General features: G+C 34.6%; 1 protein-coding gene across 3 annotated transcripts in view; it reads left to right on the top strand.

Moving 5' to 3' along the window:
* Positions 1–26,434, top strand: part of ZNF638 (zinc finger protein 638) — a 134,388-nt gene that overhangs the window by 98,073 nt on the left and 9,881 nt on the right. For all 3 annotated transcript variants that reach the window (XM_080813031.1, XM_080813032.1, XM_080813033.1), the window contains 12 exons: positions 3,036–3,086; positions 5,025–5,093; positions 6,035–6,121; positions 6,394–6,462; positions 6,827–6,867; positions 8,618–8,749; positions 10,585–10,713; positions 12,028–12,069; positions 12,678–12,812; positions 14,639–14,764; positions 20,682–20,719; positions 25,151–26,372. In XM_080813031.1, coding sequence (XP_080669157.1) covers positions 3,036–3,086; positions 5,025–5,093; positions 6,035–6,121; positions 6,394–6,462; positions 6,827–6,867; positions 8,618–8,749; positions 10,585–10,713; positions 12,028–12,069; positions 12,678–12,812; positions 14,639–14,764; positions 20,682–20,719; positions 25,151–26,372 — 2,141 coding nt within the window. The remainder of the gene's footprint in view (positions 1–3,035; positions 3,087–5,024; positions 5,094–6,034; positions 6,122–6,393; positions 6,463–6,826; positions 6,868–8,617; positions 8,750–10,584; positions 10,714–12,027; positions 12,070–12,677; positions 12,813–14,638; positions 14,765–20,681; positions 20,720–25,150; positions 26,373–26,434) is intronic.

The raw sequence follows: 26,434 nt of genomic DNA on the forward strand, positions 1-26,434 counted from the left end.
CTTTTTTTTATACAGCATTGTTGAAATGATAAAGCTATAGAGATAGAGAATAGACAAGTGGTTGTTGGGTTGAAGAGGAGGGAGACAAGTGGCTCTTGCTGTAAGTGGGTAGTAGGAAGGATCCTTGTGATGATGGAGCTATTCTGTATTGTGATCAGTGGTCACAGCAGTCTACACATCTATGATAAAATTTCATAGCACTAACTGTACATTAATGAGTATGTAAAACTGTGGAAGTTGGTAGATTGTATTAGTTTTCTGTTTGTAACATAGTAGGTAGTTATGCTAAATATTACCATTAGGGGAAACAGGGTGAAGCGTATGGGATTTTTCCCAATTATTTCTTACAACTCCTTGTGAATTTACAGTTATCTCAAAACAAGTTAAATGTTTTAAAATGCTGATAAAGTGGTTATAATAAATTAAAGTTACAGAACAATTTTACTTATGAACATTGATGTAAAACTTTTTTTGCTATAATACTTTTTTTTTTTAAGATTTTTATTTATTTATTTGACAGACAGAGATCACAAGTAGGCAGAGAGGCAGGCAGAGAGGAGGGGGAGAAGCAGGCTCCATGCTGAGCAGAGAGCCCGATGCGGGGCTCGATCCCAGGACCCTGGGATCATGACCAGAGCTGGAGGCAGAGGCTTAACCCACTGAGCCACCCAGGCGCCCCTGCTGTAATACTTTTAAGTAAAATTTTAGCATGTAGAGGTGGGGAGCACATTAAGTAGATAGTAATGGTGTGCCCAAGAAGAGATCACATCAGAAATATAAAAGTGTTTCAAAATTAGAAAATCTTTTAAATTCAGTTCACCATATTAAGTAGAGAAAAGGTAAATGCTGAGGATATTAGGTAAAATTCAACATCCATTCCTAGCATCAAAAAAAAAATTCTTAAAGTAGGTAACTACCTTAATATGATAGTGTGTTTTATATTTATACGCGCGCGCGTGCACACACACACACACACACACTCTTTTGCTTATATACGTATGAACATATACATATATCAAGTCAAAAGCCAGCATAAGCTTAATAGTGAGAGTAGTAGAAGTGTTCTCATTAAGGTTAGGGACAAAAGAAGGGATACTCATCATTTCTGTGAAGTAGCTTAAATATTGTCCTAAAACTAACAGCTACTTGCCAGTGCAAGTCACGAGGCATAAAAATTGGAAAGTATGATTCAATATTATTATTTGCAAATGTGTATGTATGACAGAAAATGTAAGAGAGTCTACTGAAATGCCTTTAAATCTAATTAGCCACCTTACTTTTCTAAATTAATTTAGTTTCAGTTGCTTTATTATGTAGAAAGAATAACCACTTACATGTAATCTAATAAAATATTTTGTTTAAAATAATAAAAAGGGGGGCGCCTGGGTGGCTCAGTGGATTAAGCCTCTGCCTTCGGCTCAGGTCATGATCCCAGGGTCCTGGGACCGAGCCCTACATCAGGCTCTCTGCTCGTCGGGGAGCCTGCTTCCTCCTCTCTCTCTGCCTGCCTCTCTGCCTACTTGTGATCTCTGTCAAATAAATAAATAATATCTTAAAAAAATAATAAAAATTAAAAAAAAATAAAAAGGGTAAAAACTATGAAAACTTTAAGCTACTACCATAAGGCATAAAGAAATGCTATGTGGAAAACAGCTCATTCCTTGATAGACAGCTTCTCAATTAGAAAGCTTCCCACCATTGTAATGTGCCTCTTTTTCTTATATTAAGATAAATGTTAGGAACCCAATAAAACTGCCAGTAAGATTCTTTTTTAATTTGAGTATAGTTGATCCAAACAATAAGATTTTTAAACTGTATAAGTTGATTATAAAGTTTATAAATAATTAACAGAATAGACAGAAAAATTCTGCAGAGGAAGTGTAATTAGGACAGATGAGCACCAACAGATATTAAAATAAGTTACAGAGGTAAAAACTCAAAATAGTTTCGTGTAGTTGTACAACTAGACAAAAGATCAGTAGAACAGAGATATTCCAGAGGTAGTTCCTAGAACATGGAACATCAGTAAATAATTGTGGTAATATGTTAAATTATCAAGGAAAAGATCAATTACTCATTAAATTGCCTTGTCACTTTGTAAAAGTAAAGCATGTTAATAAAATAAATCACAGCTGGATTGTAATTCACAAGGTGGTAATTAAAAGTACTGAAAGAGGGGCACCTGGGTGGCTCAGTGGGTTAAAGCCTCTGCCTTCGGCTCAGGTCATGATCTCAGGGTCCTGGGATCGAGCCCCGCATTGGGCTCTGCTCATCGGGGAGCCTGCTTCCTCCTCTCTCTCTGCCTGCCTCTCTGCCTAGTTGCGATTTCTCTGTGTCGAATAAATAAAATATTAAAAAAAAAATTTTTTTTTTAAATTTTAAAAAAAGTACTGAAAGAAAATATGGAGAGTTTTTTGTTTGGTTTTAATTGCAGAGCGAGGGCGTCCTTCCCTTTTGGGAAAATATTTGATTACGTAAAAAGTATTTTTACATAAGTATTTTGCATAACTTTTTTAAAAAGATGAATTAGATGAATTTTCTTAATATGTAAAGCCCTCTTAATAAATAAGAAAACCTCAACAACCCAAAAGATAAATTGGCAAATATTAAGAATAGCGGATCACAGAGAAAGATTTAGTGTTGAATTAAACATATGAAAGTCAACATAACTTTATTCCTGATTAAAGAAATAAAAATTAACCCATACCAGTGTCCATCTCAGATTGGAGTGATTAATAACTTCTCTTATGTATTGTGTGTGGAAATTGGAAGCCCTACTCTCGTGTACTATTGATGGGAATATCAGTTGGTACAGTCTTCATGTAGAACAATTTAATATTGTTAAAATTTAAATCTTTTCCTTTCATCTCAGCAATTACATGTCTCAGAATTTACCTGTATAGTTCCACAAGCATACAAAGATGAGTGTAAGGATGTTTTCTTATAGTGTTTTTTCAGTCATTGCCAGATTAGCTCTTTCCTAAGTCTAAATGATAGTATTCATAATGTGTCGTTGATAATGTTTTTCTTATTAGCCAAAACTGGACAAGCCAAGACATCTGGAGCCAAAGTCAGTAAGTCTTCAGGTATGTTTTTTTACTAGAATTCTAGACATATTAACTTTAAATTACTTAAGAAGTGTATAACAGTTGTCTTGGATTTCATGTGACAAAGTATGTGCTGGGTGTATACTAATTTTTTAAATTTATAGCCATCTAGAAATTCTGAGAAAGGAGACTTAGTAGGTAATGCTCCTTCTTTGTAGTAATTATCAAAATAATTTCCCTCTTTCTCTTTTATTTTAGGTCTCTCTGTAAACTTTCTTTTATAAAATAGTTCAGATAACAAACAGCAAAATTATATTTTATTTTCAGTTGTTATGGATTTTAGTGGGGTTTTTTTGTTGTTTAACTCACAACCCTGAAATCAAGACCTGAGCTGAGATCAGGAGTTGGACGCTTAACTGACCGAGCCACCCAGATGCCCCTTATGGGTTTTAAAGTAATTATTTTTTCTCCTTCCTCTAGCATTATCCTTCCTACTTCTCATTTCTGCTAAATGCTGGTTAGTTTAGGGTCATCTTTTTAAGTGGATAGAAATCAATGTATTAAATTATCTTCTCTGTGATAGTGGAAAGGAAGCAGCTTTGCATTGGTAAATACAATTGTTAGTGGCAGATCCAGAATTTTCATAAAGGAGTTTCTTTGAAGCAGTAATCTGAAGGGGTTAGGGGAAGCTAGATATCTTGTTTTGAGGATGCATTTATTTAGTAAGCAGTTTGATATTACTTTGATAGTAAGTTTATGGGAATTCTGGTAGAGATTTGGGGGGAAATAGGTGTTAAAGCTGCTTAGCGACCCCTTAACTGTGCTGGGAAATTAATTCTCCATATTTTTTCCTTTAGTTCTGGTGCCCAGCTAGAAGTATTAAAGTGAATTGATGTATGATATAGGGATAGTGAAAGAAATACTGAAAGGCCCTTTGGGCTCAGTCGTGTGACACAGCAGTGTGTCCAAACTTGGGGTTGACTAGGAAATGACTGGTTAGGTCATAATCTATAAAAGATTGTTATTAATCTTTTTGGGCAAAGGTTAGGGTCTATCTTTGATATAAAGGGTAAATTTGTAAACAGTTCAGTTGATTTTTACGTGTCAGTAGCTTTATTTGTACTATAATTTTTCAAAAGCATAATCATGTTCTTAAAAGGATCCTCTTAAGTAATTACAGCAAACACCATCCTTGTTTACAAATGAGCAAATGTGCACAGAAATTGATTCATGCCCCAAGACTTGACAATTTAATTTGGAATCCAAGCTGAATTATGCTGGTAATTTGATTCTGAGCTTTTTTCCTCATAGCACAGCCTTGGTAGTTGTTAATGAGCCCTAAATTTCAGAGCTAAACCTCTGTTGCTCTCTGAATAGAAAGGGATTTTGCTCTCTGGTGATCTTTTCAATGACACTTTGATGATCACAGTCTTTATACATTATCTTTGAAAATAAGCAAGAGTAAAAGATGCGTATGTACAAAGAAGGGTCAGAGCAATTTAAATAGTCCTGTTCACGTAGAGCCCAGTAGGAATGAGTCAAAGTAGGCTTTATGCGGCTTAACCATGACAAAGGTGTTCTTGAATGCTTTTCAGTCAGCTGGGAGCCAAGGAAGCTTGGGCTGTAAGACCCTAATTATAACTGTTTATGAAACCATTAAAAGCATTATGGGACTGTTTTTATATCCTTGCAGTTAGTAATTTTGCTTCTTAGTTGGTCCACACATTCAGAGATTATTTAACTTGCCTGAATGCTCTTTTTAAGTACCTCTCTGGGGAGGTGAATTCTTACTTAAGTGATGCTTTTTTCTGAAGACATTATTGTCCTTGCTTGATTTAGAAAGTGACCTGTGCCCCAAAGATAACATTTTATGTTTTGGATAGAATATGGTTTGTCACTCATATTCTTTATGAGGTAATTTGGGGATTGTTGATACTAGTTAAATAAACCAATTTGACTACAACTTTTGTGATTTAGGGAAATCAGCGGGTTCTGTAAAGTCTGTGGTAACAGTAGCTGCTAAAGGTAAAGCTTCAATCAAAACAGGTAAGACTTTTGGGAAGAAGAGTATTAAGTTTGTTCCTAATCCTCCCTTGAAGAATATAATAAAGATACTATCAAAAGCAAGTTTGAAATTCATGAGATTTATAGTATTTAATAACATCTTGAAAGATTTAGTAGATACTTCTTTGATATTTAAAACCTGACACATAACGGGACTACTATTTTTGGTATGTTGGTCTTTGACAGTGTGCCACTGCAGATTTTTGCAGAGGAAACATTTTTGACAACTGTATAATTATAAACTGTTCTGCTACTTCCCCCTACAAATCTTTATTTTCCTCATTTTTTAGAGCTGTCACTTCGTATTACCTTCCCCAGCTTGTAAATTTTTCAGTTTGTTACTCCAAAAAATGTTCTTCTTCCCCTGTTAAAAGAATGTATTTCCTCCATAAAGAAGGAAATGTGACATGTTGAAACTAACATGGTCTGTTTATTAATATATAGGCTAATTTTGAAGAGCCTTTGTAGAAATCATAAAAAAATTTTCTGTATGATTATGACATGCTTCTGCCACATGGAAGATAAACCTGTGGCCCAAGATAAATCTTGTTGCCATCAACAAGATTGTATCATTTTAAATTTGTTTTTTTTTTTTTTTAATTTATTTATTTGAGACAGAACACATGAGCAGGAGACAAGGGAGAAGCTTGTTAGTGGGGATCCCTGTGCGGGGCTCAGTCCCAGAGTCCTGGGATCATGATCTGAGCCAAAGGCAGATACTTAACCAACTCAGCCACCCAGGCACCCCTTTAAATTTGCTTTTGATCTTATTGGTAAACAGATATAAGTGGAAATAATAAATATATGGAAAAGAAACTGCCTTTATAATGAAGTTGCAACACATTTCTTATATATATGAGTATGAAACATACTAAATGGTTGACCAGATCCTTAGAATAACTGTTCACTTCTACTTTTAAAAGCAAAATCTGGTGGAAAGAAGTCTTTGGAAGCCAAAAAAGCTGGCATTGTCAAAAATAAAGATGCCAATAAACCTGTGATTGTAACAGGTAAGCTCTAAATGCTTTCATTCGTTTTAAGTGCTTTCTTTAGATCTCCTTGGTGTACATTTGAGGTATATTTTGAAATTATTGCTTTAAAATCTTCAAAGGGATTGTTTTATTGATTTTCAGAGAAAAGCCTATATTAGCTTTGACTTAAATCAGGTCAGTCTAAGGATACTTAGTGACAAAATAAGCTAATTTAAGTTTCTGTTTAGATTCATTAGTTTAATTATATTAGCGTGTTTTTCTAGACTATTAAAGCAGACTATTTCATGCAGAAAACTCTGAAATAAAGACCAGTATGGAAGTCAAAGCCACTGAAAATAGTGCTAAGGAAACTATTTCAGGTAGGTCAAAAAAATTTTATTTTGTTCCCTTATGTTTAAAGATGGAAAATCAAATTTTAAGGAAATAAGGTTTTTAATTTTGTGTCATATATACATGTATGTTTTTTAAAATAATCAGGCTCATACTAATGAAACTTAAAATACTATGATTCAGTTCACTACCCTCTTGATTTTTCTGAAATTTTGCTCTTGCAAGAAATAAAATGAAATGTTACTTCTGTAGCTATTTCCTTCTTACATTTTGTAGTATTTTGTCAGTTGTGTACATTTTCATGCAGCTACTATTTAATCCATTGTGGGAAAAGAGGGATCTTGGTAAATAAAATATATCTGCATGAATTCTTACCTTATGTTGTATCTTCAGAAGCTGCTGTGGAGTCCACAGAAAAAGAACCAGTTAACAAGGTCAGTTTTTATATTTTACTTACTATTTAAAAGCTTAGGAAACTTTGACACAATACATTTTTCTTACTGTAAACCCACTAAAAAATGTACAGGATTTGGCATGGTGAAAAACCCGTCATTTGTGGCTTTTTTTTTTTTTTTTTTTTTTTTTTTTAGTTTTATTGCTTCACCTTAAGTTTTTGTTTTTAAATAGAGAGATGGGGGAGGGGCGGAGGGAGAGGGAGAAAGAATCTTAAGCTGGCTCCAGGGTGGATCTCAGGACCCTAAGATCATGGCCTGAGCCTAAGTCCAGGGTTGGATTCTTAACCAATTGAGCCACCCAGACACCCCTATCATTTGTGACTTTTTAGATAGGGTTTGAGTTGCAGAGTAAGTCATAAAAGTTAAAGTGCAGATTATCAATATATGTACACGTTTTTGAGGTTTACCTTTTACCAGGAAAAAAAGTTTAGGCCAAAATGGGTTTTTGAGTAGAAAAGCAGGTTGTCAAATTAAAACCAGTAGAATTTTGTGAAATCTGTTTTCTTTTTTCTTAGAGGCAAGTGGGAGATAAGTTAATATTTAGAATACCAGTTCTCTGTGTTTTTAGAATAGTGAGTAGGATTTGAAGTTTCATTTGAAGGGCAGAAAGTTCACATTAACTGTTTTTTTTTTTTGTGGTTCATCTGTGATTTTGACTGTTATTAATATCTTGTTAATTTAATTTATATTTTTCTGGTTAAGATCTTGAGATCATTCAAGTGCTAAACAATAAGTTTATTTTTGATTGGTAGATGCCTTCTTCAAGTAGTAACTAAGTAGTATGTCTTAACTATTTTGTTTCAGGAAGAATATTTTAAAGCACAAATAGATTGACTTAAAGCATTTACAGAGGAACCATTTATGAACACAGTTGACATGGTAGTTGAAAATCATTCTCAACCGATTTATGAAAATTATAACTTCCTGGTTCTCCCTGTCCCTACCCCCCACTTTTTTTTTCTAAAAGAAAAGTCACAGGTTGTCCAGTTTACTGTAGTACACCTTTGGGGATTTTTCTCAAAATTCACTAAAAGGAAAAATTGGCATTGATGAGAGTCCTCTTGAAGAATAGATCTGAAAGCAAAGAAGGCAGAAGTGAAAGTATTTACTTTGTAGTGGGAATTGGGTTATAGGGAAAGGTTTCTAAGGCACCAGGGAAACTTTTTAATTTTACCTAAAAGATTATTTTATTCAGCAAGATGAAAAGCTATGTTCTGTTTTGGAGCTTGGGGATGTTAGCATCGCATAGCACAGGAATGGCAGCCGTGCATGAAGGAGTTGTTAGAGACAAACTGGTGTTTTTAAACTTGCACTTTAAAAATAAATAAACTTGCATTTTTATTTTTATTATTTTATTTTTACTTTTTTAAAAGATTTTATTTTTGTAAATAATCTCCTTACCTAGTTGTGGGGCTTGAACTCATACCAAGATCAAGAGTCGCGTGCATCCCTCATTGAGCCAGCCAGGTGCCCCTTAAACTTGTGTTTTTAAGCAGTGGTTGAAAAAGAGAACGAAAAGCCTTGATATGACTAAAATTATGCTGTGTACTTGAAGAGAGGAAATTTGCATTTTCTTTTGTTTTGAGGTTCAGACCCACCTTCTTAATTGATAAGGTTTAGTATTAAATGCAGTTTAAATACTAACATACCATGATCTGCCGCATAAACTTAAGTAAATATAAAAGCAGTTAAAGAAATTTGAATGTCAACTCTTAAATTTGTTTTGAAGGAAACAGAGGAAATGTGTGTGGTACTTATTTCTAATTTGCCTAATAAAGGATATTCTGTAGAAGAAGTTTACAACCTAGTAAAACCATTTGGTGGTTTAAAGGATATTTTGATTTTATCATCTCATAAAAAGGTAAGCGTTGATAATAGCTGTTCATATTGTCTGAAGCACATTTTGAAAAACATTAAGTTCAAAAAAACTAAAAAGAAAGGTTTTTTAAAAGGACCACCTCAAAATAATTAAGCCACTCAAGCTAAGGGATTTTTAAAATATAAAACGTCCCGTATTTTAGTGTTATTCTGATCTGACCTAGTTTTAATGATGGGGAGGTTGGCTTACTAAATGTGTCAAAATTTTGCTCAGAATTTTAGTCTAAAGAAATGTTTTTTATCTTCAGTATGTTAATACAGAGTTTTATAACAACTTACAAGCTTTGTAGCACTTTTTTATTAGTATTCCTTCTGTTTTACCAATTGCACTCAAATGGGAAGTAACCATTCTCAGATGTCGTCAGTACTTAGAATAACCTAGGTTATCTGTGTGTTTTATGTTTTCAGGAATAAGTACATACTGCTTTTGTAATTAAAAAAAACCAAACACTATATTAATACAAACAACTCGTGGAAGGTATCTTATAGGGAGTGAGATTTCAGGAAAGTTTAAATAATGGAACCACCATTCCGGTGGCTGATGGTAGTGTCCTTATATTAGAAAGGAATTGGGGATCACTAGAGAGCATTGAGTAGGATATATGTTTGCTGGTAGCCAGAGCCAGTGTGCTTCAGAAAATAGAGTAGAAGAAGAGAGTGCATATGAGTGAGTTAAATGCAGTTTCACATAATGTTGAAAGTAGATTATTTGAATGGTTGCATGACTTCATAAATTACTAAAAAACCAATGAATTCTACACCTATACTGGTGAACTTTATGATATGTAAATTATATTTCATTAAAGCTGTTTTTATTTAGAGATGAGATTAAAAATAAATTTTTTAATAAAATAATTTTTTAAATATGTGACAGTACATTGAAATGGGGGAAACTGTGGGAATTTGGAAGTGAATAATTCAGATTGATACTTTATATCATATACCAAAGAATAAGTAGATACATTAAATATGAAATCCGATACAGAAAATATAGATTATCTGCCCAATTTTGATTAGAGTTGAGTAGAATTACTATTTAGAGATTTAATACTTTTCTAGATATTGTGTGGAAAAATACCAGATTCAATCATAAAAGCAAAATTAACAAAGCAAGATGCAAATTAAAAGTTAAAAATATTTGTGTAAAAGGGAAAGATTCATACCCTGATTACACTATAAAATGTTAAAAGTTCAATAAATAAATTGGCAGATTACACAAATAGATAATTCCTTTAAAAAAATTACAACTATGATCAAATATATGGAAAATTACAACTATGATCAAATATATGGAAGATTTCTGCCTCACTATCAACACAGAGAAGAATGTTCAACTATTCGTTTACCCAGGGATAAAAATTAAAACCAAAATGTATGGAACTATAATTTTATAATTAGGAAAACAAAATTAAAAATAACTTGGTAATCATTACACATTTCTTTGGTTCTTTCAATTCTCATATTTCTCATATTTTATCAGTCATTAAATTTATTTATTTAAATATTTATTAAAACCTGCTATATGCTAGATACTGCTGTAGGTACTAAGACTACAATGATGAATAAGATAAATAAGATTTTCCTTAATGTCATTTACTAGAATGTCCTCTCTTATTTCTCTTTAGTATTGCCTTGTGAGGTCATTCATTCATTATTACTTCCTTATGGTTGTAATACTCTGAGTCTGTTGGCCTCACTTTCTGAAGATGCATTATCTTAATGTTTACTAAGTTATTTGACTCTTACTATTAAATCTTTTCAAGAAAAAGTAACTTGAAGACATGTATTTTTTTGTTCTTGTACTTTTTATTTTAAAAGATATTTATGGAAATAAATAGAAAATCTGCAGAATCTATGATAAAATTTTATACCTGCTTCCCAATATCAATGGATGGAAATCAACTCTCAATAAGTATGGTTCCTGAAAACATGAATATAAAAGACGAGGTAAATAATAGACTTAGCATGATTTTTACTAGAATATTATAAAATTTTCAGATTGGGTTTATTGTAGTTGGTTATATGCTCTAGCTTGTGTCTTCAGGTTACATGTTTTCTCTGAGTCATTGAGAAAAAGCTTCTTCCTGTCTCTTCACAGTCTCCTATCCCAGTGGTTGAGAATTACTTCCATATTGAGGGACTCTAATCCCTCATGTATGTCAGAGTGGAAAAAAAGTTGAAAACTACTGTCTGTAGACAACTCTGTATTCTTATTTTACTGCTGTTATCTGTCCTCCAAACTGGGATGTTATCTTTAATTTTTCTCTATTTTCTCACAACCATCCATCACTAGGTCTTGTATAATTTAAATCATAAACATTTCTGTAGTTTGTTCCCCCTTTATCTCATCCATTATTGCTTTGTTTCTTGAAAACTCCAACTAAAGTAGTTCTTTATGTCTCCTGCCTTTAGTTTTGTCTCCCTTAAAATCTTTCTCCATGAGGTAATGAGACTGACGTAGAATATAAATCTGTTCAAAGTCAACTGATTCAGAAACCCTTCACTGTTTCTTTGTGGCACACATACATTTATTATCAACTATTTATTATCAGCTAAGAGGCATGAAGCAGTTTTTAGAATCTCTAGAGGAAGGTGGAAATCCGTGTTATTTGAGAAAGCCTTCCATTGCGAATCACTCTGATGGTAGAATTGTTTCATATGTGTCAGTATTGTTGAAAAGAAAAAAAAAAGTGTAAGAACCAGAATCTTGTAAGATAAAGTTCCTTTCCTATGCAGGTAAGCCATCCGTTAGCTAGCCCTTCCTTTCCCAGCTCTGACATTTTTGTCTCAGGCTACTCTTAGCCTTCTTTGTAGTCAACAGTACTAAATAACTGTACATTTAATACTCTACGTTGTTGTGTGGGGTTTTTTTTTGCTAGCCTACATTTCTGTTCTTCCTCATCCCCTGCTTTGCTTAGTTAACTTTTTGTTTTATAATTTGAATTCTCTAGTTGTCTGCTAAATTAAATCTCTTATTCCTTATATATGAATTTGAATGTCCTCCCCTGACACCACCTTATTAATCTTTAATGTACTTAGGGCAATGGGAAGAATTAAAGTGTATTAAGGTGGGACTTGAATAATTTGTTCAGGAAGAAGGAAAGATTTTTAGAAGGAACAAAACTTCTGCTGAGTTCTCATTTTATGAAACAGTGCTTAATGCTTGTTCATATAGGTTAGGTTATTATAAACCCTGAATAAATAAATATATGTATGGGGAAAACTTACATCTTCCACTTTTCCTATGTTTTGCCTTTCTAGGAAGCTATATTTACAACCTTGATTAAAGAAAATGACCCAGAGGTAAGTTTTGCATTTAAATGCTTTTGTACATTTGTTTAATTGATGGAAACATTGGTTATTCACCTGTTAAAAATAAAAGAAAACCTTACTGCTCATTTTAAAACATTGAGGTGATGGTGAGGGCATGTGATATAATGAGCACTGGGTGTTAAATGCAACTGATGAATCACTGAACTCTTCCTCTGAAACTAATAATACATTATATGTTAATTAATTGAATTTAAATTGAAAAAATAAAATATTGGGGGTGATGAAAGTATCAGATGGATCTTCTCTGGGTAAAATAAGAAGTAAAGGGTCATGGTAATCCCTAAAGTGAAATATTTTCTAGATACTGGAACTATATTAAGTGCCTTAGTTATAAAGTGTTTTAGGTAAATACTATGTTGATAGAAGAAGGATTATACTTCTTGTTTGAGTATATTGTTTCATTGATCACTCAAATCTAAAACTAAGATCTCACTGTCTTCACTCACATAGTCATTTTCTTACTCTTGGGAGAGGGTATCATCTGACCTCTGAAAAATTAAATTACTGTTAATCTGTGTTTATAGTTTGATACTTGAGCTGTGTTACTCTTTTTCTGTGCTCTTAAAAAAAAATTACAGGCAAATACAGATAAAATTTACGATCGATTTGTACATCTTGATAACTTGCCGGAAGATGGGCTTCAGTGTGTGCTTTGTGTTGGACTTCAGTTTGGAAAAGTGGCTCACCACGTATTCATGAGTAATAAAAACAAGGTAACAAGTCCCTCCTGGTTTAGCTATATGTTCTGTAGAGAAATGTATGACTGAACCCTGTAGTCTTCAGGTTTGTGACTTTTAATCTGTCTTCTGAGCTGAAGCACCTATAAACATCATTTCTTAGCAGAACTATGATAGATCAGCATATTTTCTCTTGGCCTATAGTAAAAAGAAAGAGATGATGAGCTTCTCCTCAGAACTCTTAGTGTGTTTTTGTTTTGTTTTGCTTTTTAAGATTCATTTATTTATTTATTTTGAGAGAGTGAGCGAGTGAGCACAGCGGGAGAGGGAGAATCTCAAGCAGACTCCCCACTGAGTGGGAAGCCTGGCATAAGGCTTGATACCACAATCCTGAGATCATTACGTGAGCCGAAATCAAGAGACACTTAACCAGCTACTCAGGTGCCCCAGAACTCCTAGTTTTAATGGAAAATAAAACTTGCACAAGGGAGAAGGGTAGTATGTGCAAAGAGCATTATCTTACGGGAAAGTTTAGACTTGAGTTCATCTAGCCTTTACTACCTTTGTGACCTTGGCTGAGTTGATTTACACTTTTAGTTAGTTCTTACTTGTAAAATGAAAAAAGGTGTTACCAGATACTTTCCAAGCTCCTTCTAGCCATAAAGCACATAGAGAGTTAGCTCTTTTTGTTTCATTATATGGAAAGAAGTACAAAGTGATCATCCCTTAGGGGTTTTGTTCTTCCTTAAAAGAAATTGTTAATCTGTTTATATTTGCTATGCCCTCTGTTTAATATTTAATTCAGATACTTGTCTAGTAAAATTAGATTTTGAGCAACCATATATTACCTAGAAAGGTAGGATTTTATATCAAAGTTGACAGTGTTTGCTTCAGAACTGATTCATCAAAGGTAGATACTAATTTCTTTGACATGCTTCTAACTGCTACATAGAGCATGTTTGATACTTTAGAAATAGTGTGACACAGGAGGGAAGGGAGAAGACAGGTGGTCTAAGGAATTTTGAACTTTTACTTTAGATGTGTTTAATCCTCTGGTAGTTATTTTTTTAATTTCTTAAAAATACCTATCATACTATTCAGTTTTGCCTGGACTTTGGAACATTTTAAGGATTGTTTTTTCTTGTTTCCTTTTTTTCTTGTTTCCTTTGAAATGAAGATTACCTTTGTAATCACATTTGAAGTCTGGAAGAAAAATTTATCCTTCAGAAAAATTAAAGAATGTTTTTATTGTGCTAAAATATATATAATTAAATTTACTGTTTTAACCATGTTAAATGTCCATTCAGTGGCATTAAGCATATTCATGTTGTTATACAACTGTCACAACAGTCCATCTCCAGAACTTTGATCTTTTCAAACTGAAACTCCCTGTCCATTAAACACCAATTCCTCCGTACCTCTCTTCCTAGCCCCTGACAACTAACGTTCTACCACTCTACTTCCGTCTCTATGAATTTGACTACTCTAGCTATTTCTTATAAATGGAATCATACAATATTTGATCTTTTTTGATTGGCTTATTGCACTTAGTTTAGTATTTTCCAGCATATATTGTAACATATGTCAGAATTACATTCCTTTTTAAAGCTGAATAATAATCCATTGTTTGCATATACCACATTTTGTTTATCTGCTTGTCCGTTGATAGATATTTTGTCTGCTCTACCTTTTGACTGTTCTGAATAGCACTGGTATGAGCATGGGTGTACAAATGTCTGTTTGATTTCCTGCTTACAGTCTTTGGGGTACTACCACAGAGTGGACTTCCTGGATCATATGGTAATTCTACTTCAGTTTTTTGAGGAACTATTTAATATATATTTTTTTAATCTTCTCCAAAGGCAATTCTTCAGTTAGATAGCCCCGAATCTGCTCAGTCAATGTATAGCTTTCTGAAACAAAATCCACAGAACATAGGTGACCATGTATTGACCTGCACATTATCTCCAAAAATGGACTCATCAGAGGTAAGATGAATTTCTGTCAACTTTTGTGCTTTTAGAAAATGAAGAAAGTATAAAGGTCACTCTTCCAAAACTAGAACATGTACTCTGGAGGAAATTTCAAGAATTAGAGAGTAGCCAAACTTGTATTGAGTTTAGATATTCCTTCTTTTAGAAATTTGTGTTGTAGTCACTACTACAATTTTCATGATTTATGGAACTATAAATTGGTCTAAATTACAATAAATTGAATAATTTTGAAAAAGGTATCATATTCATTCTGAAACCTGTTATGAACTTATGTGTAGAATGATTCCATATATGTAACATGATCATGATTCTCTCCAGAGTCTACTTTGAGTCCACTTTGGCTGCCTCCTGATAGAAAGAAGTATACTTATTCTTTTCTTTATTATCAACTCTTATATTATAAGACATAAGAGTTTACAGATTATTGGGTTACACAGTAATAATAATACATGTATGAAAACTGTAAGTAATCCACTTTTGAAAGAGTTAAATTCAGACTCAGTTGTTTTCTCTTTCTAGTAGTTTCATTGTATCTCCATAACAGGAGGTAAATAATGGGGCCTATATTTGGTATCTGCATGTTTTTTGTTTATTAATATGCTAAAAATCTTGTGCTAGCTCAAGATAAAGAAAATTCCACTGTCTAAAATCAAATTAGAGCTTCTATAAGTAAATGCATCATGGTAGGTACTGTTTTTTTGTTTTTTTATTTGTTTATTTTAGAGAAAGAGAATGAAGGGGTTGAGGGTGGGTAAGAGAAAATCCTCAAGTAGACTCCTCGCTGAGCACAGAACCCAGAATGGGGCTCCATTTCATGGCCCTGAGATTATGACCTGAGCAGAAAACTAGAGTCAGACCCTTAACTGACTAAGCCACCCAGCGCCCCATGATAGGTACTGATTTCAGCACAAATTTGAGTAGCTTGTTTAACCTGATAATTTCAGAAAAAATTTGGAAGTTCTTAGGTTTTTTTTTTCCCCTCAGCAATACATGGTATTTTTAAAGTTTGTGTTTTGATATTTTGAAGTTATTACGTTATTCAGAATTATGGTGAGCACTGATGATACAGAAATTTTTCTTCTAAAAATACAGTCCCAGATTTTTAGACTTAAAGAAAATGGAACAAATGATTATAGAAAACATCTGCCTGAATGATACTTTACTTCCCAAGCTTTTACTCGGAACCTTATTCTTATCGCTTATTAAATTGAAAAACACATTGTTTTACTGTAGACTTAGCCCCACACCTGATAAGGTAGCCTCATAATCTTGAACAGGTCATATAGTGTCCATTATATTCATTTAACAAATGAAAATTGATGGCTGTGGCAGGTAGACTAATTTCAAGGTATTATAATGGTCTGTATGAGAAGTAGTTAATGCCTAAGCTTGACTAGGAAATAGAAATAAATCCTGTCCCCCAATTTTTTAAATAACGGTTCTTAATTGACCATGTTTATAATGAGCTAATTAATTACCATCCTTGTATTATTCTTTGACACCCCCCCATTCATTTTTTTAACTGTAATGTTACGCAGGTATACATTGCAACTTTTAGTTGTATAACTATAGTTACTCTGCATAAGAAGCATGAAAGCTTAAATCTAAGTACTGAAAGATAATATCTGTGTTTTTGATATCTTGATTAAGAAGATACTACAGAATTCAGTAGTATGAGAGCAGCTCTCTAAAGAAGGAAATAGAGAATCTGTATACTTGGAGGTCACTTCCTTATATTCCCATTCATTTTTCAAAATGATGCTGTTTTTGTTTTCTTCAGTTTTTAGATTATGGCTTTCCTGTACAATTGTGGTAGGGCAGTTATTGTTGAGAGGAAAAGGGAAGACTGCCTTCATGTTACTCAGGCCATTAATTACTATTTGTGTTGAATAGAGTCTACTCTCTTGTTAAAGCTCCCTGTTCTAAATTTATGGCCATTTGTTTTGTAAAGCAACTATACACCTTTATTTTCTTTTTATTGCTCTTCTAGGTTAATTTCTGTTATTTCTTAGATTCTGTATCTCCTCCTCTCTTGTTTGGCTTTTCTGTTTGTTAGATCACATCATCCAATAATTTTCCCTCAAAGTATGTGTGAACAGTGAACTTTTTTTTTTTTTTTAAGATTTTATTTATTTATTTGACAGAGATCACAAGTAGGCAGAGAAGCAGGCAGAGAGAGAGGAGGAAGCAGGCTCCCCGCCAAGCAGAGAGCTCGATGTGGGGCTCGATCCCAGGACCTTGGGATCACGACCTGAGCCTCAGGCAGAGGCTTTAACCCACTGAGCCACCCAGGCGCCCCTGTGAACCGTGAACTTCTTGAATCCCTGCATAATTGAAATTGACTTTATTTTGTTTTTACATATTTCATTCGTAGTTTGTCTGGGTGGAGAATTCTGTGCCCAGATTGTTTTTCCTTTCATTGTTTTTCTTAACCTGTATTAGGTTTTGTTTGTTTTGTTTTAAGATTTTATTTATTTATTTATTTTTATTTTATTTTATTTTTTTAAAGATTTTATTTATTTATTGATAGACACAGATCACAAGTAGGCAGAGGCAGGCAGAGAGAGGGAGGGGGAAGCAGGCTCCCCGCTGAGCAGAGAGCCCGATGCGGGGCTCGATCCCAGGACCCTGAGATCATGACCTGAGCCAAAGGCAGAGGCTTAACCCACTGAGCCACCCAGGTGCCCCTTAAGATTTTATTTTTTAATAAATCTCTACACCAGTATGGGGCTCGACCTGAGCCAAAGGCAGAGGCTTAACCCACTGAGCCACCCAGGTGCCCCTTAAGATTTTATTTTTAATAAATCTCTACACCAGTATGGGGCTCGAACTCACAAACCTGAGATGAAGAGTTGCATGCTCTACTTACTGAGCCAGTCAGGTGCCCCTTAAACTGTATTGTTAAGGAGAAGACTGATTCTTTTTTTTTTTTTTTTTAAGATTTTATTTATTTGAGAGAGGGTGAGTGATAGAGAGAACACAAGCACGGGTAGAGGTAGTGGCAGAGGCAGAGGGAGAAGCAGGCTCCCCATTGAGCAGGGAGCCTGATATGGGGCTTGATCCCAGGACCTTGGCCTCCTGACATGAGCTCAAGGCAGATGCTTAACCAACTGAGCCACCCAGGCACCCCGAGAAGGCTGAGTCTAATCATACCATTATGTATTTTTTTTTCTTTTGAAAACTTTTAGCATTTATTGATTGGTTCATTAAACAGATACCCATCTAATTCCTTTTCTATGGCAGCTCTGTTTTAGACATTGGACTACATTGATAAACAGAGGAGTTGATATCCTAGTCCTCAAGGAGCTTATACTTTAGCGGAGAAGATAGACTATAAAAAGATTATACATGTACACACACTCAGTGTCAGGTGGTTAAGAAATGCTATGAAGTATTATGGAGACCAGTCAAGATAAAAGGGTAGCTGGTAATGGATTGGGGGGGAATGTTTATTTTACAGTGGCAGGGATAGTCCCTCTGAGGAATAGTTATTTGAGACCTGAACAAAGTAAGAGAGGAGGTTTTTAAACTGAAGGGTAAGTGTTAAGTCCTTAAGGACAAATTGGATGATTCAGAAACTCCAGGGAGGATTAGTATGGCTAGCCCAGTGAGCAGGGTTTTATCTTGGTTTGGGACTTTTTCATATATCCTGCTTTAGAGCACTCAGTGAATTTATAAAGATTAGTGTGTTCCTTCACCTGAAAAAGGTCTTTCTCTTATTATTTCTTTGATGATTTCTTCTTTTTAAATTTTAATGTTCTTTCTGGAAGTAGCACCTATACTGATGATTTTTTTTTTAAGATTTTTTTTTTAATTGATTTATTTGACAGACAGATCACAAGTAGGCAGAGAGGCAGGCGGGGGGCGGGGGGAAGCAGGTTCCCTGCTCAGCAGAGAGCCTGATGTGGGGCTCGATCCCAGGACCCTGGGACCATGACCCAAGCCGAAATCAGAGGCTTTAACCCACTGAGCCACCCAGGCGCCCCAGCACCTATACTGATTTTGTGGAGTATTTCATCGTCATAAATATATATCTTTAATAAATATTATCATAAATATTTAATAAATATTATCATAAATATAAATATCTTTAGTCCATTTTGTATCCTTATCTTACTCTCTGTTGTGCATTTGTTTTTCTCTTTATGAATAAGGAAGCAAGTTAGCTAATACAGGTATCTGCAGGCTGCTCTCCTCCCCCCATAAGCTTTTCCCATGAATGGGAAGACTGCTTGTAAATACCATGGGTGGGCCTTATCAGCTCTCATCTTTAATTTTGGTTATTTGTCATTAGAGTGTAGACTGAATACCCAAGAAAATGCCCCAATAAAGAAGGCCTTTACTCTGGGACTCCCATCACCTACACAAGAAATCCTTTCTAAGCACATTATTCAACTTTCTTTAAAGTATAATTTTCAGTTTTTAATATATCTAAAGAAAGGTAATTCTAACTCAGAGCACATGATTCCCAGAGAAGCAGCCTACAGCTGGTATATGTAAGCTCTAAGGAACAGATAGTTTTTGCTGTTTTGTTCACTACATCCAGGGTCTGGACCTGTGCTTGGTACGTAGGCATTGAATTTTAATTCTGCTTCTGTTTTGGGCCCTAGGACATTGATTTTCTTGGTGGTTCAGAAGTATGTTTAAAAGGATTATTGTTAGGGGTGCCTGGGTGACTCAGTTGGTTAAGCATCCGACTTGTGATTTCAGCTCAGGTCTTGATCTCAGGGTCATGAGGTCAAGCTCCACATTGGGTTCCACCCTAGGCGTGGAGCCTACTTTAAAAAAAAAAAAAGGATTGTTAAATTTTGTTCAGCACTTCTTGGTATTTGTGGGTTTTTTTTTTTTTTTAAGATTTTATTTATTTATTTGGCAGAGACAGCGAGAGAGGGAATATAAGCAGAGGAATGGGAGAGGGAGAAGCAGGCTTCCCGGCAAGCAGGGAGCCCAGTGAGGGGCTCCATCCCAGGACCTTAGGATCATGACCTGAGCTGACGACAGACACTTAATGACTGAGTCACCCAGGCGCCACTAGGTGTTTTGAGTAGAAAGCTTTTTAAGTCACCTCATCTCCCTTATTGATAGAAGTCTTTTTAAATAATAATTGGACAATGAAGATGTTGATATTTCAGGTTTTTGTTCTTGGAAAAAAAAAAGCAGTATTTCCAAGCCTTTAAAGATAAAAAATTTTCTTTTTTTCTAAGATTGTATTTATTTGAGAGAGAGAAAATGAGAGCGTGCATGTGTGCGTGCACGCACATGGGAGGAGGGCCAGAGGGTGAGGGGCTGAGAGAATCTCATGCAGACTACCAGCTGAGCACAGAACTTGATGCAGGGCTTGATATCAGGACCCTGAGATCATGACCTGAGCCAAAACCAAGTCTGATGCTCAACCAACTGTGCTACCCAGGCATCCAAAAGAGTTTCTTATTTTATATCAACATTAAGGAGACTTTTTTTCTCATTAATTGCTGTATGTCCATTATTCTGTATATCACCTAACTTAGGGTTCTTTATCTAATGAGAAAATAAATCTAAGGGCGCCTGGGTGGCTCAGTGGGTAAGCCTCTGCCTTCAGCTCAGGTCATGATCTCAGGGTCCTGGGATCAAGCCCCACATTGGGCTCTCTGCTCAGCAGGGAGCCTGCTTCCCCCCCTTTACATGCCTTTCTGCCTACTTGTGATGTCTCTCTCTCTCTGTCAAATAAGTAAATAAAATCTTAAAAAAAAAAAAGGAAAATAATTCTAGAACCTGATAGTTACATGGACACCAAAGACTGTTTTGATATATTTTTAAGATGTGGTCTTGTTTTTTTAGCTTAGATTTTAAGAACAGAAAACATAGCATTGATGGGTTAAATATTTAAAATCCTGTAGAATAGCCTCTAATGAAATGTGGAATTGTGTTACAGGCTCAAACTGACAAAGACCCAGAACTAGGAAAAGAAAGGTATGTTGTTTTATGCTTACTAACATTTTTGCAAGTATTTAATTACTGAATTTTGTTTCTGTATTTTATGATAATTGTTCACTTGTAGCAAAATGTTTGTAGCTCTCATGTCTTTTTTGTATATATATATGAATGTTACGGTGTATGTATGTGGGTTTTTTGGTGTTGGGTTTTGTTTTTTTTTTTTTACTGTTTGACCAGGCATTGTTTTGTTTGTTTTTTAGTCTCTTTCAGGTATTTACTGATTTTTTTTTTTTAGAAAAACTAAATTTGTAAACACAGTTTGAATTAAATACATAAATATGACTTCTTTATGAAATGTTTTGCTAAACTCTTGAACAGCTCGACTCCGTTATCAGCATTACATTCTTCGAGATTTTTCTATTCCAAAATTGTTAAACACAGTAATAAAATTTTAATCATTTTGTATGTTCTTTCAAAAAGAAGCTATTCAGTATATATTTTGATACTTTTTGAAGACAAGTGGAGTGGGGAAAAGATATTTATAAAACAAAATAATGTATGAAAGCTTGGATGAAAGGTGAAAACTTGTTCTTCAGTGTATACATAGGCTAGTGACTCACAGTCTTGTGACCGCATATGTCTTGGTCTGACCACATATAGTACACCCTCTTCTCAGTGACTTTTTCATCCTAATGAATTCCGCCTTTATCACCACCTTTGCCCCACCAACTAATAACCTTCTTTTTACTGCTCTTCATTGGAAATCGCTGATTTAAATTCTTTCCCCTCTTTAATACTAAGTGATTTGTTCTTATTTGTTAGAGGTCAGTGTGGTAAGAGCTTACCAGTTTGAAAGAGCATTTTGAAAGTGTTTAAATATGGAAGTTTGTTTAATTTGATGCACTAATTTTAAGATGCCTGAAAAGCAGGGTGTTTTAGGATTTTTCTTAGTAATTCTTATATGAGGCTTTTAAATGATAAAGATGATTAAGAGTGCTTTGAAATATAGTGGTAACTTTAAGCAACTAGGTTTGCTATACATATATTGCCAGCACAGACTTTCTTTTAAGTTGTACACCATCATACCAATTATGTTCACATGTCTAAGAAGTAATACCAACAGCACTGTTGGCTCTAAAAGCCCACAAAGGGCAATAAATAGGTAATGCTACATGTAATATAGATGGACCTACAGTTGGCCACAGTAACTGGCTAAGTGAATAGGCTTTTCCGAAAATTCATTTTATAGATTAATCTCATTTTATAGATTTCATTTGACATAGTTTTAGGTCTGCAAGAACAGCTATTGTCTGTGTTCTGGTCATTTTTTCCTCTCATTATCTTGACTTTCCAATCAGAGATTCTTCTTAAGGAGTTTATAGATAGTTACCTATTATGGTAATCTTATAAAGTTAATTTTAAAAATTCTAGTACTAATAATTCCCATTTTGCAGTCAGTTTTTTTCTGACTTATATGACATTAGAAAAAAAGATGTGGGATGGGGCCTGAATACTTCACATTTCTTTGTTGGAGTAAACTGATCCTGGGAAAATACGGGTGCTTGTGTTGTTTTTGTTTTGGAAGGACTTGCAGGTACTGATTCATCATGAATGTGATCCCTTTGTTTATAATTAGTGTAAAGTCTTTAAATATATTTCCTACTTAAAGGACATCTCTTATGGATATATTAGTAATATTCTACATTTTGCCTTTTCTCATCCCCTCCCATGTAAACCGTATTTACCTTTCATGTGATTAAGGCTCCAAATAAGGATGCAAGGTACAGTTTTCACCAACCCATTAACAATGTTGGAAAGTACTCAGTGGTCCTCTTAAATAAATACTAATCTCCAGTATTGTTAAGTTGCAGTCTAAAGTTTCTTGAAAAGTATAGCATATGATTGTTAACCTTTGTTCTCACACCCAGCTTTTTTTGTTTTGAGACCGTGGTATTATGGGGGAATGGAAGTGGGTCAGAGGTAGAAATTAGATACCTATATCCTGAATGCCTTTCCTATTTCTTTCTTGTGCATGTCCCAAAATATGACGTAGTTTTCCTTTGATCTCTAAAAGACTGGGGTTTTTTTTTGACTCTGGTATTAATAATTTCATTTATTTGACATCTCAAATGGACTTTTCAGGCTAACCTCATGAACATGGAGACTTTTTCCCATATTAGCCAAAGAACTAGACATAATTTTTTGGTAAATGAATTCTGTGGAAAAGCACTGTAATTTTATTTTATTTATTTATTTAAGATAGAGAGAATACAAGCATGGTGAAGGACAGAGGGAAAAGCAGACTCCCCACCAAGTGAGGAGCCTGATGCAGGCTCGATCCTGGGATCAGGGATTGTGACCCAAGCCGAAGGCAGGCACTCAACTGTCTGAGCCACCCAGGCACCCCAACACTGTAATTTTAAAAGACAAACACAAACAAACAGCATATTAAGTCATTTTTTTCAAGTAGGTCCATACTCTCTGTTTGAAGTATTGAAACTGCATAGTGATCCATTTTGTATAAAAGATAATAGCTTTTTCTATTAACAAACTTTAAATATGGTAAAGAGGAAGGACTTGCTATATCCTAGAGCCAGGAATCAAAATCTCCATTGTTACCCTTCTAGCTGAGTAGATTGCTGTTTTTGTATAACCCTAATTTGTAAAGCCTTTAGGGTTAATGGTGCAGTTCTGTAATGAGGCAGGAATTTGAATTTAATCTTCCTTATTAGATAGTAAGTCTTACAATTTAAAAATGAAAGCTCACATTTGAGAGGTATTATTTACATAACTGCTGTAACTGAACGTCAGAACTTCCTACCTTTGTCGTATTTGTGCTGGGCCACAAGTTTTATTCTGACTAGTTCTAAGAATTTGGAACACTTAAAATCAGCCATTGGTATTTTTGAATTTAAGCGATGTGAATAATTTCAAAAAAGAAGTTTTAAACCCTTTCAGCATACAGAGGAAGCTTATACAAATGAGTAGAATACATGCTAATTAAGGTGTGTGGTTACAGACTGTTGAACTTAAATTCCTCAGACTCTCTGCTTCTATAACTTCATCAGGAGGTGTTTCTCTGATCTCTTAGATCTCTTTTGGAAGTTTAAACTTAACCATCTTCGGTGGGGAAGACCAGTTTATTGGTTCAAATGATTGGACCCTGATATGGTAGCACTTACTTTTTCCAAAGTTTTGAAATATTAACATCTTGGGACACAGATACACATAACCTTGCATTGACGAAAGGGTATTATGGCCACTTTTTGGGAAGCGTATCAAGGGGATGTCTCCTTGAAAAGTAGGAGGAAAAAAAAACCCAATATTCTTTACTTTGAGGTGTTGATACGGAATCACTTTCTGGTGTCTTCCTCTAACCAGTTGCTTCTAATGTAATAAGCGAATATATTTGTTAAATTTGATTTGTGTTCACTGCATGCTGGACATTGTTTTGGAAGCTAAGATTTTTCTTGTCACTCTTCAAGATAACCTCTGACCTATGGAACATTAATATAAAAATAGTTTATTCTGTCTCTGTCTCCATGAAATAAGTTGAATTACAGAATCCCACACATTTTTGTTTACCTTGGATTTGGGAAGACCACAGTGAAATAAGATCAATTGCTTGTACTTGGCATGTATTTTCTTCATTTCTTCTGAATAATTTTACTTAAAATTTTAAATTATGTATTAGAATTCTAAGTTATTCTCTGTAACTGGAAAGATTTCTTTTAATATATACCTTCTCTCAAGTAGTCAAAGGCACCTACTTTATGTTAAGATGATTCTGTTTTGCCTCTAACTTTAAATCCAATAGAGTATTTAAAAGATACTTCCAAAGGAAGTTTTCTTTTAGGTATTGTTATTAATAAATACAGTTCTTGGGAAAAACAAATCCGTCTCACATCTTTAAAAAAAAAAAAAAAAAAAAAGTTGACATTGTTAGGAGTATAGCCTTTTCTCCCTACCAGTTTCTGTTCATTTTAGGTAAGATTCACTGAAAATTTTAAATTTCAGTGCATGGCCTGTTGGTTTCATTGTAGAACTATACAGATATTGTATTATTTCAGTAACCATTGTTGGGAAGATCTTAATAATTTGAGATGTCTTAGATTCACGTTCAGCCTCCTCATGTCTAGTGCAAATGTGACACAGAAGGAAAAAATTGGTTGTAAAGATTGTATCAGTGGTCATAATTATGCCATTATTTCCTTCGAACTAAAAAGAAATCTTCAGGGCAGTGGAGGATCTCTTAAAATTTTATATTCCTTACATATTTATGTCAAAACATCTTAACCATTTTAATTCTGATTGGCTGGATTTCCCAGTGCTTATTACTAATGCATCAAGAAGTCTTAACAATTGGCATCAACAGGATTATTTATAATGGTTGAATTCTCATCATAGTTTGATTTTTGTTTGTGTTTTGTTTGTGTTCTTTTTTTGTTTGTTTTTAAATACTTTTAGCCCTGACTTGAAAAACAGTCCAGTTGATGAAAGTGAGGTCCAAACAGCAGCTGATAGTCTCTCTGTTAAACCTAGTGAGCTTGAAGAAGAAACTGTTCCCAACGTTGAAACAGAAACATCTGTACAGCAGGAAGAAACTTGTGAGGAAGAACCTGAAAAGGCACTGTGTGACTCTGACTTTGCTATTGAAACGTTGGAAGTTGAAACTCAAGAAGAAGAGGTCAAAGTGGAAATTCCTCTTGTAGCATCCACTCCAATAAGTATTGAATTATTCACTGAAAATGTAGAGGAGTGTGTTTTAAATCAGCAGGTGTATACCAGTGACTTTGAGAAGGAAGAGGCAGAAATTATTAACCCTACAACAGAATTATCAACATCTGACACTGCATTTATAGAAGAAAGGAACATCAAAGGAATTCTAGAAGAATCTCCGTCTGAAGCAGAAGATTTCTTTTCTGGGATTACACAGTCTATGATAGAGGCTGTAGCTGAAGTGGGCAAACATGAAACTGTTTCAGAAATAGTACCATCTACTTGTATTGTGGCCTTGGTACCAGGAATTTCCACTGGGGATGAGAAGGCAGTGAGCACAAAGGGAATTTCTGAGAAAAGTAACACGGATGAAAAGGAGGAAAATGAATTTAATAGTAAGGAAACCAGAATGGATCTGCAAACAGGAACAGAGAAGGCTGAAAAGAATGATGTTAGGATGGTTACAGAGAAGTTGGAAAAGATCGTGGCAGCAGTGAAAGAAAAGCCTGCAGAAAATGCTGTGACCAAGGGATACCCGAATAAAGGAATGGGTCAGGCTAATAAGCCTGATGAAACTAGTAAAACTAGTATGTTGGCTGTATCAAATACATCTAGCACTAAATCAAGCATCAAAGCCGGTATGGTCTCTTCTCTAAAGGCAAAAGCTACTTCAAAATCTGAGAACCAGAAAAGTTTTCTGAAATCTGTACTCAGAGATCAAATTAATGCTGAAAAGAAGCTTTCAGCCAAGGAGTTGGGTCTCCTTAAACCTACAAGTGCCAGGTCAGGCTTGGCTGAAAGCAGCAATAAATTCAAACCCAGTCAGAGCGGTGTTACCAGAGGAGGCAGTGGAAGGATCTCAGCCCTGCAAGGCAAGGATTCTGAACTGGATTACAGGGATATTACAAAACAATCTCAGGAAACAGAGGCTAGACCCTCCGTCATGAAACGGCATGACAGCAACAATAAGGTGAGGAGGGTAGGAAGAATGGCTCAGTGTATCTTTGAAATGAGTAGCTCTACTGTTGTAGC

The sequence above is a fragment of the Martes martes genome, assembly GCF_963455335.1.
Source record: "Martes martes genome assembly, chromosome: 9".
Lineage (NCBI taxonomy): Eukaryota > Metazoa > Chordata > Mammalia > Carnivora > Mustelidae > Martes > Martes martes.